Source organism: Leucoraja erinacea, chromosome 4 (genome assembly GCF_028641065.1).
Source record: "Leucoraja erinacea ecotype New England chromosome 4, Leri_hhj_1, whole genome shotgun sequence".
NCBI lineage: Eukaryota > Metazoa > Chordata > Chondrichthyes > Rajiformes > Rajidae > Leucoraja > Leucoraja erinaceus.
This window is the reverse complement of record NC_073380.1, coordinates 93,329,742-93,346,701: the sequence shown is the minus strand read 5'-3', so window position 1 is coordinate 93,346,701 and position 16,960 is coordinate 93,329,742. Positions and strand designations below refer to the sequence as shown.

The following is a 16,960-nucleotide window of genomic DNA, read 5'->3' as shown; positions in this document are numbered from 1 at the left end:
CAGGGACCAACTCTAACTAAAAGGTAAGATCTAAAGTCTGAATTTATGAAAATCTATCTGTATGGAGTTTAATTAATTTAATTTCACCATTTTATAATGTGAATAAATTCATTAATTCATTCAATTACTTAATTCATTCATGAAATCTTGAGGGCCTAAACTATATGTATCCATAAGACAGTCAATTAAACATTGTCACTAATGCCAGCCTGTTGTAAAGTAATAAGTCTTTAACAGCTAATCTCGGAGCTGCCTGCGAAAACTTACCAGGAAAAAGTGCACCGACCGCGGGACAAAGGTACTCGCGGTAAATTGAAGGCGCGGTCTACATTAATAAGCGGCCGCTTCGCGAATGCGGAGCCGCTGATCATCTCCGCGGGCGGGGGGGGGGGGGGGGGGGGGGGGGAAGAGGGGAGGCTGTACATAGTACCGTCCATAGCGGTCGTTTTCAGACCCCGACAACGGGAAAAAAACGGAGGGATATCGATCGCTATTTATAGGCTTCCATTGCAGTGAGAAATGGTCAGATATCCCTCCGTTTTTTTCCCGTTGTCAGCGGCCGCTTATTAATGGAGACCGCGGCTTCAATTTACCGCGAGTACCTATGTCCCGCGATCGGAGCACTTTTTTGTTAAACGTGCTTTGATTGGACTAAAAATTACCCGAAAATTTTCAGGTTTTTCTCTAATTTAATAAAAATGTACAAGTCTTCCTCATATCGAGTTTCAGGGGTGATTTATATAATTTTTTTTACACAATATGTGAAAATTTCATGTAGTTTGGTGACTTGGTGACATTTTTGATGCTCGGCCCACAGCCTACTTTTAAAAGCAACCAAAAACCTAAAAACAAATTTTAAATGACTGTCCAATTCTTAATTCAAAATCATGTCAATTAGTTAACACATGCCTTTGAACTTTCCTATATATTTCACTTCATTCAAATTAATGGACACACAGGTTTTGCAGGCAGATTCTCCAGTGCAAGTGTAAGACAAATTTGGTGCTCCGTTGTTGGACTTCAACACCAATGTATTGTTAGGAAATTGTCAGTGAACAGCAAGTTTAGGACTAATGTTTTAGTGACATCCCCTTACATTCTTTTCAATGCAATTATTTTTAATAATTTAAAATTCTGCCTCCTTTTAAATGGATATGAAGATAGCTACTTTCATACATAATTTCTGCAAGAAATATTGACTGCAAAACTGGAAATGGATGCAAGGATCGGCTTTCTGTTGGATTTCATCCAATTCTGGGCTAGGTTACTTTTGGGGTGTGGTTCTACATTCCTAACCTTATCACTTCACTAAATCAACACGCAGAATTCTGTATCTTTGATATATTTGCTATACGTTCAGTAGTGCACAGACATCAATTTGCAACACAGACTTTGTTTTAGCACTATTATGGTTACCTAATATTATTTACTATTAATTGTATTAATTGTTGTATATTTGTGTGTTGTTTTTTTTTAATTTACAGGCCTGCTAAGCTGCAACAAATTATAAATAATAATTGGTCTATTGCCAGTACTTACAGCGTGTCAACTAAACACACCTGACACTTGAAATTAAATACCCAAGGGTGGGTAATCAGCAACACTGGAAATTTAACCATTTAACCATAAATACTTTTGATTATTTTCCTCAATGTTCAGCAGACGATATTTGCAGTAAGCACATTAAGCTGACTTGCAAGAATTATTTCCAAGTCAAACTAATGTCAACTGATAAAAGCTGTGTTGGTGTAAAATGCATACATGTTGCCTCAATGTAGCTATCCCAACAAATTAACCCAAAAGTAGATTCAAAACAGCAGTTTTCGATGTTTCTGTATGGGTGGGGCAGGTGTTCTGTTCTGAAGTGGGAAGGAGTGGATAGCAAAGATCTTAGAGCTCCGCTCTACGATCTTTGGTGGATTGGGTGGTGAAAGGAGTCTTTCAGAATCTGAATGGGTGTTAGGATGAGAAGTGCTGATGCTTCAATATTTCTGCCTGAACACACACACCCACCCGAGTAATCCCCAGGGATCATCAGTATAAATCTATGAACATTTTGCACTAAGATTTGACCTCTAGGCTGTGGACCGAGGAGCTTTTTTGTGCAGTTTCGTGACCCAACTCACGGAACTACATGAAATGTTCACATATTATGTAAAAATATAAAAAGTCTACGGCAAAGACGCGATAGAGCACGACCAAAACCTGCGGTGCGTCCTTGAGCGGGCTCGCCAGATCAACCTCAAGCTCAACCCCAATAAGTGCAAGTTCCGGATCTCCGAGGTCACATACGTTGGTCACGTATTCACTCCCGCTGGACTCAAGCCCGACCCACAGAAAGCTGCTGCCATCACTGAGATGCAGGCCCCCACCGACGTGCTCAGCCTGCAGCGCTTCCTGGGTATGGTGAACTATCTTGGTAAATTCATACCAAACCTCAGCGAATTGAGCTTGCCCCTGCGACAACTGACTAGAAAGGACACCGTTTGGTCCTGGTTCCCGCAGCACCAACAGGCTTTCGATGCTTTAAAGTCCAAGCTGACCAGTGCTCCAACTCTGACATTTTTCGATTTGAAACGCCCTGTAACTGTCACCTGTGATGCCTCGCGATTCGGGCTTGGTGCAGCCTGCCTACAACCTTCTGGCGATGGTACCCTGCTTCCTGTTTCCTATGCCTCCCGTACCATGACCGACACGGAACAACGCTACGCGCAGATCTAGAAAGAGCTGCTCGCTGTCGTTTTCGCCTGCTCTAAGTTCAAGGACTTTGTCTTTGGGAACATTTTCACGGTCGAAACGGACCACCAGCCACTGGTGACGATCCTAAACAAACCCATCCACGCCGCACCTGCTCGACTGCATCGCATGATGGTGCAGCTCCAACGTTTTGCCTTCACCCTCGTTTATAAAAAAGGTACTGACATGCACGTTGCCGCCACCCTCTCCCGTGCACCTCGAGCGTCCTGTGACCGCCACCCCTATGAACGGGAAGACCTTCTAGTACTCGGCGTTGACTTCGTTCCCACTAAACAACTCCAGTGCCTAGCCGAACGTACTGCCGCCGACCCCACTCTCCAAAGACTGTCATCAGTGATTAAAGGGGGTTGGCCAGACAAGCGCGATAGCGCTCCAGCAGAGCCACAGTCATTCTTTCTAGTCCGCGACGAACTGGTCATACAGGACGGCGTTATAGTCAAGGGCCACAAAGTCGTGATCCATTCATCGTTGTACGACAAATACTACTGTGAGGCACACAGCGGTCACCCGGGAGTCGATGCTACACTCGCCCACGCAGAGCCGATTCTACTGGCCGGGGATGGCCAAATACATACGAGACCGTGTCTCGTCTTGCCCCATCTGCAACAGTCTCGAACCCCACCAGCAGAGGCAGCCCCTACTGCAACAACCTGCACCAGCCCTGGCCTGGACTTCGGTGACAGCTGACATTTTCGAGTGGCGCGGTAAGCACTACCTCATCCTTGCAGACTCGTTCTCAAACTGGTTTGAAGTAGACCTCCCGACCTCCCTCACGTCTGAAAATGTCATCCGCAAGCTGTGGAAACACATTTCCACATTCGGTTCACCTGTCCGTCTGCAGACCGACAACGGTAGACAGTTTACCAGCCACGAGTTTAAGCTCTTTGCCAACCGATGGAACTTCGACCACGTTACGAGCAGCCCTGAGTACCCGCAAAGTAACGGACTTGCTGAGCGGGCTGTCAGGAGCGCTAAACAACTGATGGAGCAAGCGCGCCTGGCTAATTCGGACTTTTACCTTGATCTGCTGAACCTCAGGACTATAGCCAGAGATGCAACCCTGGGATCACCAGCCCAGCTGCTTATGTCGAGAACGACACGACCACCGATTCCTATTGCTCAGCACAAGCTGATACCTCGTGTGCTGGAGCCCGCCTCCATCCAAACGCGCATTCAGGAGAAGCACGATATTCAGAAACGGTCACACGACAGGTTATGCAAACCCCTCATGCCTCTGCTGCCGGGTCAGGCCCCGAAGCTGTGGTGGAGGCAGCGGAGACCCGACTCGGCCTCTGAGCTGTGGTGAGGCAGCGACCACCCGCGGAGTTTGAACCGTCGCCTCGGCGCAGAGGGAGAACAAAGAGGGAAGAGGCAGGGACTTTAAGATTTTGCCTTCCACCACAGTGAGGATGTGTTTGGTGAACTCACTGTGGTGGATGTTAAATTTGTGTTGACTATGTGTTTTTGTCATTTTTTAAAATTATATGTATGACTGCAGGGAAACAAAATTTCGTTCAGACCGAAAGGTCTGAATGACAATAAACAAATCTAATCTAATCTAAGGTTGTTCGTCTACAAACTGCGAGTGGATATTCCCGCCTGGCCAGCGAGGTTGGCACAGCTGACGCGCCTCGATCTTACCTTGTGGACTATGAAGGGACAGTTTACCGGAGAAGTCGTCAACATCAGTTGGCTGTGCAGGAACCCTGTCCGCCGCCAGCTGGTCCCTACGCTCCACCACTTCTGTACCTGCCGTCTGCTGCAGATCCAGTTACCAGCCCCTGCACATCCCCCACCCCTCGCATGTTCCGCTCTCCTCTGCGTGGCGTGGCTGTTACTAACCGCAGATTCACCCCTCCTGTTTGTGTATCCACTCTGCCGCCTCCAGCCCCCTCCACGTCCTTCTCGCCTCCGGTCCTGTCGCCGGCCTCTAATCTTTCCGCTGAGGGGGGGGGGGGGGTTTGGTCCGTATGCGTTTGGGCCGCGTCAGTAAACCGCTTGTTAGATATGGTGATTTTGTTTAACTTTAATGGCACGGATACCCACCATACTCAATCTTCTAAGGGGAAGGATGTAGATTGGTTTATGAATGCAACCAATCATATATATCTTAGCATCACTAATCCCGCCTCACTGTATCATTTATACTAACACCCACTTCTCCCGCTATGCAGTTCAGTTGCAGACTGGAGCCAGTGACTACTAATATGTTGTTAAGTCTGAATGTATATTAAAGACCATCTTGAAGTTACACGTGTGTAATGTCTCATTTACATAAATCATCCCCGAAACTCGTCAAGATCAAAACTTGCACATTTTTATTAAATTAGAGAAAAAACTGAACATTTTTGAGTATTTGTAGTCCAATCAAAGCACGTTTGACATCGAGTCGGACGCCAGTTGGCCAATCACACACTTTGCTTCAGGCTAGCTAGGCAGGGAGCATACATCATGGCTGAGAGTACTCTACTGATGCCTGTTTTACTGGAGATTTCGATGAAGGTTCTTTGTTGTTCCCAACGCTAGTGGGAGTTGTGTACAGGCCATCCAACAGTAGTAGTGGAGTTGGGGATAGCATCAAACAGGAAATTAGAAATGCGTGCAACAAAGGTAAAACAGTTATAATGGGTGACTTCAATCTACATATAGATTGGGTGAATCAAATTAGTAAGGGTGCTGAGGAAGAGGATTTTGTGGAATGTATGCGGGATTGTTTTCTAAACCAACATGTAGAGGAACCAACGAGAGAGCAAGCTATTCTAGATTGGGTATAGAGGAATGAGGAAGGGTTAGTTAGCATTCAAGAAGGAACTGCAGATGCTGGAAGATCGAAGGTACACAAAATTGCTGGAGAAACTCAGCGGGTGCAGCAGCATCTATGGAGCAAAGGAAATAGGCGACGTTAGCTACGTTAGGGTTAGTTAGCAGTCTTGTTGTGCGTGACCCCTTGGGCAAGAGTGACCATAATATGTTGGAGTTCCTCATTAGGATCGAGAGCGACATTGTTAATTCAGAAACAAGGGTTCAAGAAAGGTAACTTTGAGGGTATGAGACGCGAATTGGCCAAGATAGACTGGCAATTGATTCTTAATGGGTTGACGGTGGATATGCAATGGAAGGCATTTAAAGACTGCATGGATGAACTACAACAATTGTTCATCCCAGTTTGGCAAAAAAATAAATCAGGGAAGGTAGTGCATTCGTGGATAACAAGGGAAATCAGGGATAGTATCAAAACAAAAGATGAAGCATACAAATTAGCCAGAAAAAGCAGCCTACCAGAGGACTGGGAGAAATTCAGTCCAGCAGAGGAGGACAAAAGGCTTAATTAGGAAAGGGAAAATAGATTATGAAAGAAAACTGGCAGGGAACATAAAAACTGACTGCAAAAGCTTTTATAGATATGTGAAGAGAAAAATATTAGTTAAAACAAATGTAGGTCCCTTGCATCAGAAACGGGTGAATTGATCATGGGGAACAAGGACATGGCAGACCAATTAAATAACTACTTTGGTTCTGTCTTCACTAAGGAAGACATAAATAATCTGCTTGAAATAGCAGGGGACCCGGGGGTCAAATGAGATGGAGGAACTGAGTGAAATCCAGGTTAGCCGGGAAGTGGTGTTAGGTAAATTGAATGGATTAAAGGCCGATAAATCCCCAGGGCCAGATAGGCTGCATCCCAGAGTACATAAGGAAGTAGCCCCAGAAATAGTGGATGCATTAGTGATAATTTTTCAAAACTCTTTAGATTCTGGAGTAGTTCCTGAGGATTGGAGGGTAGCTAATGTAACCCCACTTTTTAAAAAGGGAGGGAGAGAGAGAACGGGGAATTACAGACCAGTTAGTGTAACGTCGGTAGTGGGGAAACTGCTAGAATCAGTTATTAAAGATAGGATAGCAGCACATTTGGAAAGTGGCGAAATCATTGGACAAAGTCAGCATGGATTTATGAAAGGTAAATCATGTCTGACGAATCTTATAGAATTTTTCGAGGATGTAACTAGTAGAGTGGATAAGGGAGAACCAGTGGATGTGTTATATCTGGACTTTCAGAAGGCTTTCGACAAGGTCCCACATAAGAGATTAGTATGCATACAAAGCACACAGTATTGGGGGTTCAGTATTGATGTGGATAGAGAACTGGCTGGCAGACAGGAAGCAAAGAGTAGGAGTAAACGGGTCCTTTTCACAATGGCAGGCAGTGACTAATGGGGTACCGCAAGGCTCAGTGCTGGGACCCCAGCTATTTACGATATATATTAATAATTTGGACGAGGGAATTGAATGCAACATCTCCAAGTTTGCGAATGACACGAAGCTGGGGGGCAGTGTTAGCTGTGTGGAGGATGCTAGGAGGCTGCAAGGTGACTTGGATAGACTGGGTGAATGGGCAAATGCATGGCAGATGCAGTATAATGTGGATAAATGAGAGGTTATCCACTTTGGTGGCAAAAACAGAAAAGTAGACTATTATCTGAATGGTGGCCGATTAGGAAAGGGGGAGATGCAACGAGACCTGGGTGTCATGGTACACCAGTCATTAAAAGTAGGCATGCAGGTGCAGCAGGCAGTGAAGAAGGCGAATGGTATGTTAGCATTCATAGCAAAAGGATTTGAGTATAGGAGCAGGGAGGTTCTACTGCAGTTGTACAGGGTCTTGGTGAGACCACATCTGGAGTATTGCGTACAGTTTTGGTCTCCTAATCTGAGGAAAGACATTCTTGGCATAGAGGGAGTACAGAGAACGTTCACCAGAGATGAGGAAAACATTTTTCACACAGAGACTGGTGAATCTCTGGAATTCTCTGCCACAGAAGGTAGTTGAGGCCAGTTCATTGGCTATATTTAAGGGGGAGTTAGATGTGGCCCTTGTGGCTACAGGGATCAGGGGGTATGGAGAGAAGGCAGGTACAGGATACCGAGTTGGATGATCAGCCATGATCATATTGAATTGCGGTGCAGGCTCGAAGGGCCGAATGGCGTACTCCTGCACCTATTTTCTATGTTTCTATGTTCTATGTCGAGGCAACCTGCAGCAGGGTAATTGAATTTCGTGAGAAAAGCATTAAGACGTCTGAAGAATGTGCAGCTAAGTGGATAGAAGTGGAACAAAGCCTTGAAAGCAAAGTCCCTGCTGAGGTGCTGCAGTCAAACTTTGTGAATCAAATGAATTGTGAATGTGCACCCTTTTATAATGTTAAAAAATGAGATTTGGAGGCTGTACATTCATTCACTCACTCACTCATGAAGTTGAGGGCCTAAACTATGTGTATCCATAACAAAGTAAATTAAACATTTTCTCTAATGCCAGCTTGTTGAAGTCTAATAAGTTTTCTTTAACATCTATTCTCGGAGCTGCCTGTGATAACTTACCGGGAAAAAGAGCTCCAATCGCGGGGCCTATGTACTTAAAATAGTGAAGCCGCGGTCTCAATTAAGAAGTGGACGATTCGCGAACGGGGAGCCGCAGAGTGTGTTTAGGGGGGGGGGGGGGGGGGGGGGGGGGGGGGGGGGGGGGGGGGGGGGGGGGGGGGGGGGGGGGGGGGGGGGGGGGGGGGGGGGGGGGGGGGGGGGGGGGGGGGGGGGGGGGGGGGGGGGAGGCTGTACATAGTGTCGTCCGTAGCAGCCGTTTCCAGGCCCGGACTACGGGAGAAAAACTGAGGAATATTGATTGCACTTTATAAGCTTCCATTGGAGTGAGAAATGGTCAGAAATGGCTGATGTTTAAGTAGAAATGAATGGTGTATGTGAACTTGAACAAATTTATCTATGGTAGTAACAGTGTTATTCTCATTAACATTAAGAAGAGGTTGAAATTTTAAGAATTGAAGTCCATGCAGACAATGACTATGAGATGTTTTTTTTTTGTAGCCTCTGCCTGACCCTCCACTTAAACTTGAACTAACTTATCAATTGACATCAAAACTTATCAAAAGACTTGGAATCTGATGAAGAATATTCAGATGAAGAGCAGATGTAATGTAAACAAATAAATTGGGGAAATAAATGATTATATAAAGTTTTATTTTAATGTCTATCGTTTCACTGTTTATTTGGTCAAATTATTTAAACAATGAGTGAATTATTTATGATAATGGCGTGCTGGTGGATGACAGTGCGAAAGTCCACCCAACCATCCACACACACATCAATCCGTACGCACACTTCCTATTAAAGTGACTGGAAGATGCCTTGCAGGACTGTCCCCCAGCCTGGAACTGCCCCAGTCCCACTGTGGCGGTGACCCCCACTCTGCGCACTGGCAGTCAGTGGGGTTCAGTAAAGGGAGGAACCCACAAGAACTGCCCTCACCCATTAATTAGGCTGGTTCAGGAGCAGGACCTCTGCGACAGTGTCATTAAAAAAACCTCACAATTATATTCATATTATTTTTATAATATAATTATACTTATATATGATTAGTTATATGATATATATATATATATATGGAAAAGGGCTGCCCATGGTGTAATATGGGCAATGACCACTAGATGGCGCTGACTTTCCCGATCTCATTTTCTAATTAGTTAAATTAATTAATGAGCAACTTTTGGCATTGACGAGTTATGACATCCTTCTCAATTATATTTCATCTAAATCTGTGGAAAATGCCATGTAGTTCCGTGACGTGGGTCACGAAAATCGATTTCTAGACACATTTTTGATGCCACAGCCTACTTAAGTCAAGTCAAGTTTATTTGTCACATACACATACGAGATGTGCAGTGAAATGAAAGTGGCAATGCTCGCGGACTTTTGTGCAAAAGACAAACAACAAAACAAATTATAAACACAATCATAACACACATATTCTTTTACATAATAAATAATGGAAGAAAAACGTTCTGTAGAGTTAGTGCCTAGTGAGATAGGCGTTTACAGTCCGAATTGCTTCTGGGAAGAAACTCCTTCTCAACCTCTCCGTTCTCACCGCATGACAACGGAGGAGTTTGCCTGACCGTAGCAGCTGGAACAGTCCGTTGCAGGGGTGGAAGGGGTCTCCCATGATTTTATTTGCTCTGGAGTTGCACCTCGTGTTGTATAGTTCCTGCAGGGGGGCGAGTGAAGTTCCCATAGTGCGTTCAGCCAAATGCACTACTCTCTGCAGAGCCTTCTTGTCCTTGGCAGAGCAATTCCCAAACCAGATGGTAATGTTCCCGGACAAGATGCTTTCCACCGCCGCTGCGTAAAAGCACTGGAGGATCCTCGGAGACACTCTGAATTTCCTCAATTGCCTGAGGTGGTAAAGGCGCTGCCTTGCCTTACTCACGAGTGCTGAGGCGTGTGATGCCCATGTCATATCCTCGGAGATGTGGACTCCCAGATATTTAAAATAGTTCACCCTATCCACAGGATCCCCATTTATCCTCAATGGAGTGTATGTCCTTGGATGATGTGCCCTCCTAAAGTCCATGATCAGCTCCTCCTTCCAAGTGGAAAAACTTCCCTTACAACTACCCTATAAAATATGATGTGGATCCATTTCCCCTTTCCATTCCCTCCCTTCGTCCTCTTTCACCTATTTTCCTTCCTCTGGCTTCATGTTTCACACCTCTTTCCTTACCTCACACTTTTTGTCTTTTCATCTTTGGCCTTTGTCCAACCAGCTGCCAGTCAAAACCATTCTCACTTGTATATCCACATATCACTTGCCAGGCTTGGCCCTGCAAGTCAAGTCAAGTCAAGTTTATTCGTCACACACACACACACATACGAGATGTGCAGTGAAATGAAAAGTGGCAATGCTCACGGACTTTGTGCAAAAAAAACAAACAACCAAACAAACTACAAACAGAATGGACCAGTATCACATATTCTTTTACATTTTGTGAGCAGAAGGAAAAAGGGAAAAAACCACAGCAATTTACAAGAAAGCAGTAGAGTGGTACAGTAAAGTTAGTCCCTGGTGAGATAGGAGTTTACAGTCCTAATGGCCTCTGGGAAGAAACTCCTTCTCAACCTCTCCGTTCTCACAGCATGGCAACGGAGGCGTTTGCCTGACCATAGCAGCTGGAACAGTCCGTTGCAAGGGTGGAAGGGGTCTCCCATGATCTTATTGGCTCTGGAGTTGCACCTCCTGATGTATAGTTCCTGTAGGGGGGCGAGTGAAGTTCCCATAGTGCGCTCGGCCGAACACACTACTCTCTGCAGAGCCTTCTTGTCCTGGGCAGAGCAATTCCCAAACCAGATTGTAATATTTCCGGACAAGATGCTTTCCACAGCCGCTGAGTAGAAGCACTGGAGGATCCTCGGAGACACTCCGAATTTCCTCAATTGCCTGAGGTGGTAAAGGCGCTGCCTTGCCTTACTCATGAGTGCTGCAGTGTGTGATGTCCATGTCATATCCTCAGAGATGTGGACTCCCTGGTATTTAAAACAGCTCACCCTATCCACAGTATCCCCATTAACCTCAATGGTGTGTATGTCCTCAGATGATATGCCCTCCTAAAGTCCACAATCAGCTCCTTAGTTTTTTTGATGTTCAAGAGGAGGCTGTTGTCCTGACACCAGAGTGCCAGATCAGCCACATCTCATCGTTGTCTGAGATCAGGCTCACCACCACAGTCTTATCAGCAAACTTGATTATCGCGTTGGAGGTGAACCTAGCCACACAATAGGGGGCTGAGGACGCAACCCTGGGGGGATCCTGTTATCAGGGCGAGGGACCAATGTATTCCCTCCCATCTTGACTACCTGGGGCCTGGCGATGCGCCACCTATCCTAGTTTTCTCCCCCTACCACAATCAGTATGGGAAGTCAAAAATACCTTTCTTCTGCATCAGGTCAAGCCAAACTATAGATAAATTATGTTCACATCTAATAATTTAATAAGTTAACATCTACCAAATACTTAGCTCTTAACCTATGTTATTAATATCATAGTGTGTGAACAAAATAATATAATCTCACAGCTTTTTGCATCCAAACCCATCTGATAATTTGGCAAGAAGGATTTACTCAGGCACAATGGGATTATTTTAGTTATGTAAATGTGAATATATTTTAAAGTGGTGAATGCTTGTTGTCGCCTCCTTGCTGATCTCAGCATTTGCCGCTGAAACTCACAACAATGTCCCTGACTATTTTCCTTCATTTAACCCTTTGAACATTTAGATTAGTCTTGAATTTTGAACCTGGTGGTTTAAATTGTACCAGGGTTCACTTTTCTCCTCCACAGTTGTTACTCATTTTTATGAAAATGGTTCAATTTAAAGAATATTGTCCTTACTTTCAAATGTTTCCATTGCCTCCTTCAGCTCTATTGCTTTTGAGGATGTCTGTATTCCTTCAATTCTGACCTCAAAGTGATATTTGGCATCTATACCAAGGTCCTCAACTTTGAAATCCCCACCCTCACTATCTCATTCCTAAAATATGCCATTATACCCAAATATGGGCAACGTTCTGTTCGTTTGCCTTAATATTTGCTTATTAGCAATGTTAAACTTAGTTTAATTATTGAGACATTTTACCGTGTTAAAATGCACTAAATAAATGCAAGTTGTGGAAATATCAATAGATCCGATTGATGATATCATTAACTTACTTAATGTAGCGTAAACTATTTGTACTGAAGTACTCAAATTCAAATTTTGAAAAATATTTTGATTTTCAAAGAAAATTTGTGTCTTTCTTTCTCACTGGTTTAAACCAAGATTATTTTTCTGTCAAGTGTCAGCAGATTCTTTGCATGCCTCTACATGTAACTGGAGATTGGATGGGCCAGCAAGGCTGAACAAGTACCTTCAGTCTGACTCCACCCATGAAGCTGGTCTAACTAGAGTATTAAGGCAAATTATAATTTTGAAGATTTTATAATACAAATCAGAGTATAATACGAAAGACATTTCCATTTTTAAACAAAATTTCGCAGTTCCCAATATTTCAGGCCATTATATTAAATCCTTCACCAAGATCAATTTACCTTACGTGATCCTATATTTTGATATTGTAATTAGTTACGTCACATTATACAAACCCATTTCAGACCAAATCTCAATTGGAAAAAAAAATATTTATTCATTGGAACAAATAAATTTCAGCACCTACCATTTAAAAGATAAAAATCTATACGTTTAAATAAGGATAGAAATCTGGCACATAACATAATGAAGACTTGGTTTCAGATTTCCAACATCTGGAGTTTATTATTTTTTCCTTTGAACACCTCTTTCCCCCCCATTGAATCCTAAAACAATTAGCTTTTCTCAAATGTAATTCCACCCAACTCCTCTCATTGAAGTCCCAACGGTCTTAAGAGAAAAGGGTAGACACAAATTGCTGGAATAACTCAGTAGGTCAGGTAGCACTGAAATATTATAGATATTTATACGGAGGCATTGAAGGGTCCCAAACAAAAACATCACCTACCAATTTCCTCCAGAGATGTTGCTTGACCCACTAAGTTATGTCATGGTATCTGATAAGTTACTCCAGCATTTCGTGTCTTTTTTGGTTATTTCCCTGTATTGTTTCATTTTGTAAATCGACATTTGCAGCTCCTTGTTTTTACAAAGAAACACCATCAGGTTTTGGCAAGTATCTGTGAAGGAGCGATCCATTTAACGATTCAGGGCGAAATCTCTTCGTTAAAACGCCCATTTTTACGTATCTGACTTTTATTTCAACGCACTACAGATGTCAATGGTTTTTCCATCTTTCCTTCACATATCATTCAAAATACAACCCATGCTGGATGTAGTTGTTGGTGGGCAAACTGTCTGTCAGATTTGAATGCAGGGAGGGAGGCGAGGTCCCAACTCTTCATGTATGGGCGGTTAGGGAGGGTGTAACCAAACTGCGCCCTAAACTGGGCGGAGTGTCTGGAACCAAAGAGGAATGTTCCTGTAGTTTACCTGCAGTGTCGCGGCCGGCAGCATCCGTTCCGTTTCCCGTGAAAGAGCGAGGAATAGTTGGGATTCCAGCCTTACCTGTAGCCTAGCCCGGCCCGGCCCGGCCTGGGAGACGGGCAGCCATGAGCCAACAAGGTTCGCAGACGATGTTGAGCCGGCGCATTTCGGAGCGGCGCTACCCCGCCCAGTCGCCCGGCAACTTCTCGGCCCGCAGCGACGGCGGCGATGTCTTTCTGCCTTTGCAGCATCAGTTCTCCGGAGTAGGTGGCGGTCAACATGTGTCCGGAGTCCAGATGCACGGTGGAACGGGAAGTAGAAGTGAGACGAACAACAGTAACTTCAGATACCGGAGTCTACAACAGTCAAAGTCCTCCCGCCCTCTCGAAGCCTTCGAGCCAACGCAGTACGCCAGGTAAACACCACACCCAACCCTCCAACACAGGTCGCGCCGACTTTATAGCGGCTTCACTTTCTTTTTCAATGTTTCCAAACGTTTTTTTCTTAAAGCCTTTTAAAATTTTGAGGGGAAAAGAGTTTTTGTTTTGGGGAGAGGCAAGTGACCAACACAAAATGGACCCCACCTGCACTGGGCGGGTCTAGTCTTTGCTCAGTCGGTTGTGTCAACTTACCTGTTTCAACAGGTTGCTCCATTTGTAACCAATCATCTGTACTTACCTACACGTACTTTAAAAAAAAATAAATAAACGTTTTGTTTAGCAAAACGAAAGAAAGCAAACGTTAACAAATAAGCTTTGTGCAAAATGATTGGGTAACATGGAGAAATGACACACAGAGGAATTGAGGCTAGCTTCATCATGAAATGGTGGGACAGGCTTAAAGGATCTGCTGGCTGACGCCTGCTCCTGTTTTCTTGTGTTCATTTCCCTATATTGTGATTGTGACTTTCGGACCAGCAGGTTCTTCCCTGCGGCTGTCACAGTACTCAACATTACATTGGTGACTGCCCCCCCCCCCCCCCCCCCCCCCCCCCCCCCCCCCACACACACACACACACACACACACACACACACACACACTCTTCCCACAGGAAAAACACTATAACTGTATGCATGTAAATAGATTTATTTATTGAAATCATATTCTATGTCGCTCTCCAGGGAGATGCTAACTGCATTTCGTAGTCTCTGTACTGCACACTGACAATGACAATTAAAGTTGAACCTGAATCTGAATCCGACTTGCCTTTATCGGTGCATTTAAAGTTCTTCCCAAATCATTAATACCCACCTCACCCCCTTTATGATCTACGGTGTGATAGTGTCTCGATTATGAACATACACAAAAATGCTGGAGAAACTCAGCGGGTGCAGCAGTATCTATGGAGCAAAGGACATTGGCAATGTTTCGGGCCGAAACCCTTCTTCAGACATCGATTATGAACATTGTTAGTTTTGGTTTCATCTAATTACATGGCCAAATTATGTCTGTAACCACCTCTGGCACGTCAGACTTGTGAGACTACTGTATTCCTTTTGACACATCCCTGATTTAAAACCCCATCATAAGGGTACCTATGCTCCGTGGTTGAATATTTTGCTGCCTGTCCTGATGTCTTATTACGAAGGATCTATGAATTGCTGTGCATTGAAAGAGCTATATAAATGAAACTACTTTGTTCCATCTCCCTTTAATGGCATTTTTATATGGGACAGAATTAGGCTGTGTGAATTTAAATGTGGATTATCGATGTGAATTGAATGAATTCCACTGGGGGGGGGGGGGGGGGGGGGACGACGACATCACATTTTTAATTGGGGGGGGGCGCATCACATTTTTAATGTGATGGGGGGAGGGGGGCATCACATTTAAAATAAATAAATACAAATGTATTTTTCAATTAGCATTTCTAGATACTTTGCCTTACTAGGAATACAACCCCCCGCCCCCAACACGCCCATTGGCCCACCAGGTCCATGGTGACCAGCGATCATCCCATATACTAGCACTATCCTGCATACACTAGGGGAAATTTACAACTTTACAGAAGCCAATTAATCTACAAACCCGTTAATGCAGGGGTCCCCTGCAGTAAGAAATTCTAAAGTGCTACTTATTATAGGGGACTATGTTGTCAAGCCAATGATGGCAATAAATTGAAGATCAATGGGAAAATAATGATTTTCCCAAGGACATTACATCTATCCATCTTCACCTCTCATCTTGAAATTTGAAAGCAGAAGATATTTGATAATTTTGCTCACCAAATGGTTTTATTTTTATATAATTTTCTCAACTAAACTAAAATTCTATGGATTCCCCTTTGAATTAAGGTCGACGTGCTGATGTGGAATTAGGGTTTCATGTTATGGTATGAAGTGTTTGTTATATGTAAATATTTCAACTTCTGCATCCAATTTATGTTTCTTTTTAAGTATTGGGGAATCGATGAACAAACGACATGATATCAGCTTTGCAATGACAGAAGATTGTACTATGAAACTTACTGAAACAGAGAAGTTGCTCCAACAGGTACATTTTTTTTCTAGTTGGAACTAGAGCTCATTCCAATAACTCCAAAATGTGCCCACAACCTTACGTAACCAAGATCATTTTTTTTTAATATACTATTCTTTGTAGTATGCAATCCTTGTAAGATTTTAATAAGTTTTACGGTCCTTTTTAAAATTAGCTATATGGTATTATTAAAACTTTGGTGCAATTTCAATATTTGACTAAGACTATCAACATTAAAACTCTTATTGTGCTTGTAACATGAGACTGATGCTATTGCACCACATATCACTTATATTAACCATATAACTACTTATGGGGTGGTACCCATAACAGGCAGCCAACAAGACAATCCCATGTTTATGCTTGAAAATGGGCCACCTGTGCCAATATTTCACCTACTTTCAGAATGCCTCTCATTTTCCCTCAGAAATTCTTTTTGCCATCACTGTCTGCTCAATTCCCCTCATGTTTAACTAGCTCCCCTTAAATGCGTCTTCACTTTGTTATTGGCTAATTATTTTTCCCTGCATTGGGAAAATGCCCAAACAGGCTACTTCCATATCTTCACTAGCTCTCTGCTATATTTTTTGTGGGCACAAGGAATACAATTGAAGAATGTCCTAGTTTTGGTTTAGTATATCAAAGTGTAAATTGTGCAGAAACCACAACCAAGTATCAAATGGCTCTGCCTCCAGTTCCATAAATGTGCATTTAGAGTGGGGATTATTCGTGACGGGGAAACAAAACTAAAGGGCCTGTCCCACTATGGCGACCTAATTTGCGAGTTTGGAAGAGTTTGCGCTCGCCACAAACTCGCAGCATGGTCGACACGTGGTCCTAGGAGGTCACTGTATCTCTCCTTCATGCTCGAG

The 16,960-nt window shown here is 43.8% G+C and overlaps 1 protein-coding gene across 1 annotated transcript in view; it reads left to right on the top strand.

Annotated features, from left to right (window-relative positions):
* Positions 1–13,599: 13,599 nt before the first annotated feature.
* The window catches only part of LOC129696688 (desmoplakin-like), a 54,566-nt gene continuing 51,205 nt past the window's right edge, over positions 13,600–16,960 (top strand). The window contains 2 exon segments of the mRNA XM_055634808.1: positions 13,600–14,025; positions 16,007–16,103. Of these exon segments, the coding sequence (XP_055490783.1) occupies positions 13,736–14,025; positions 16,007–16,103 (387 nt within the window). The 5' untranslated portion in view covers positions 13,600–13,735.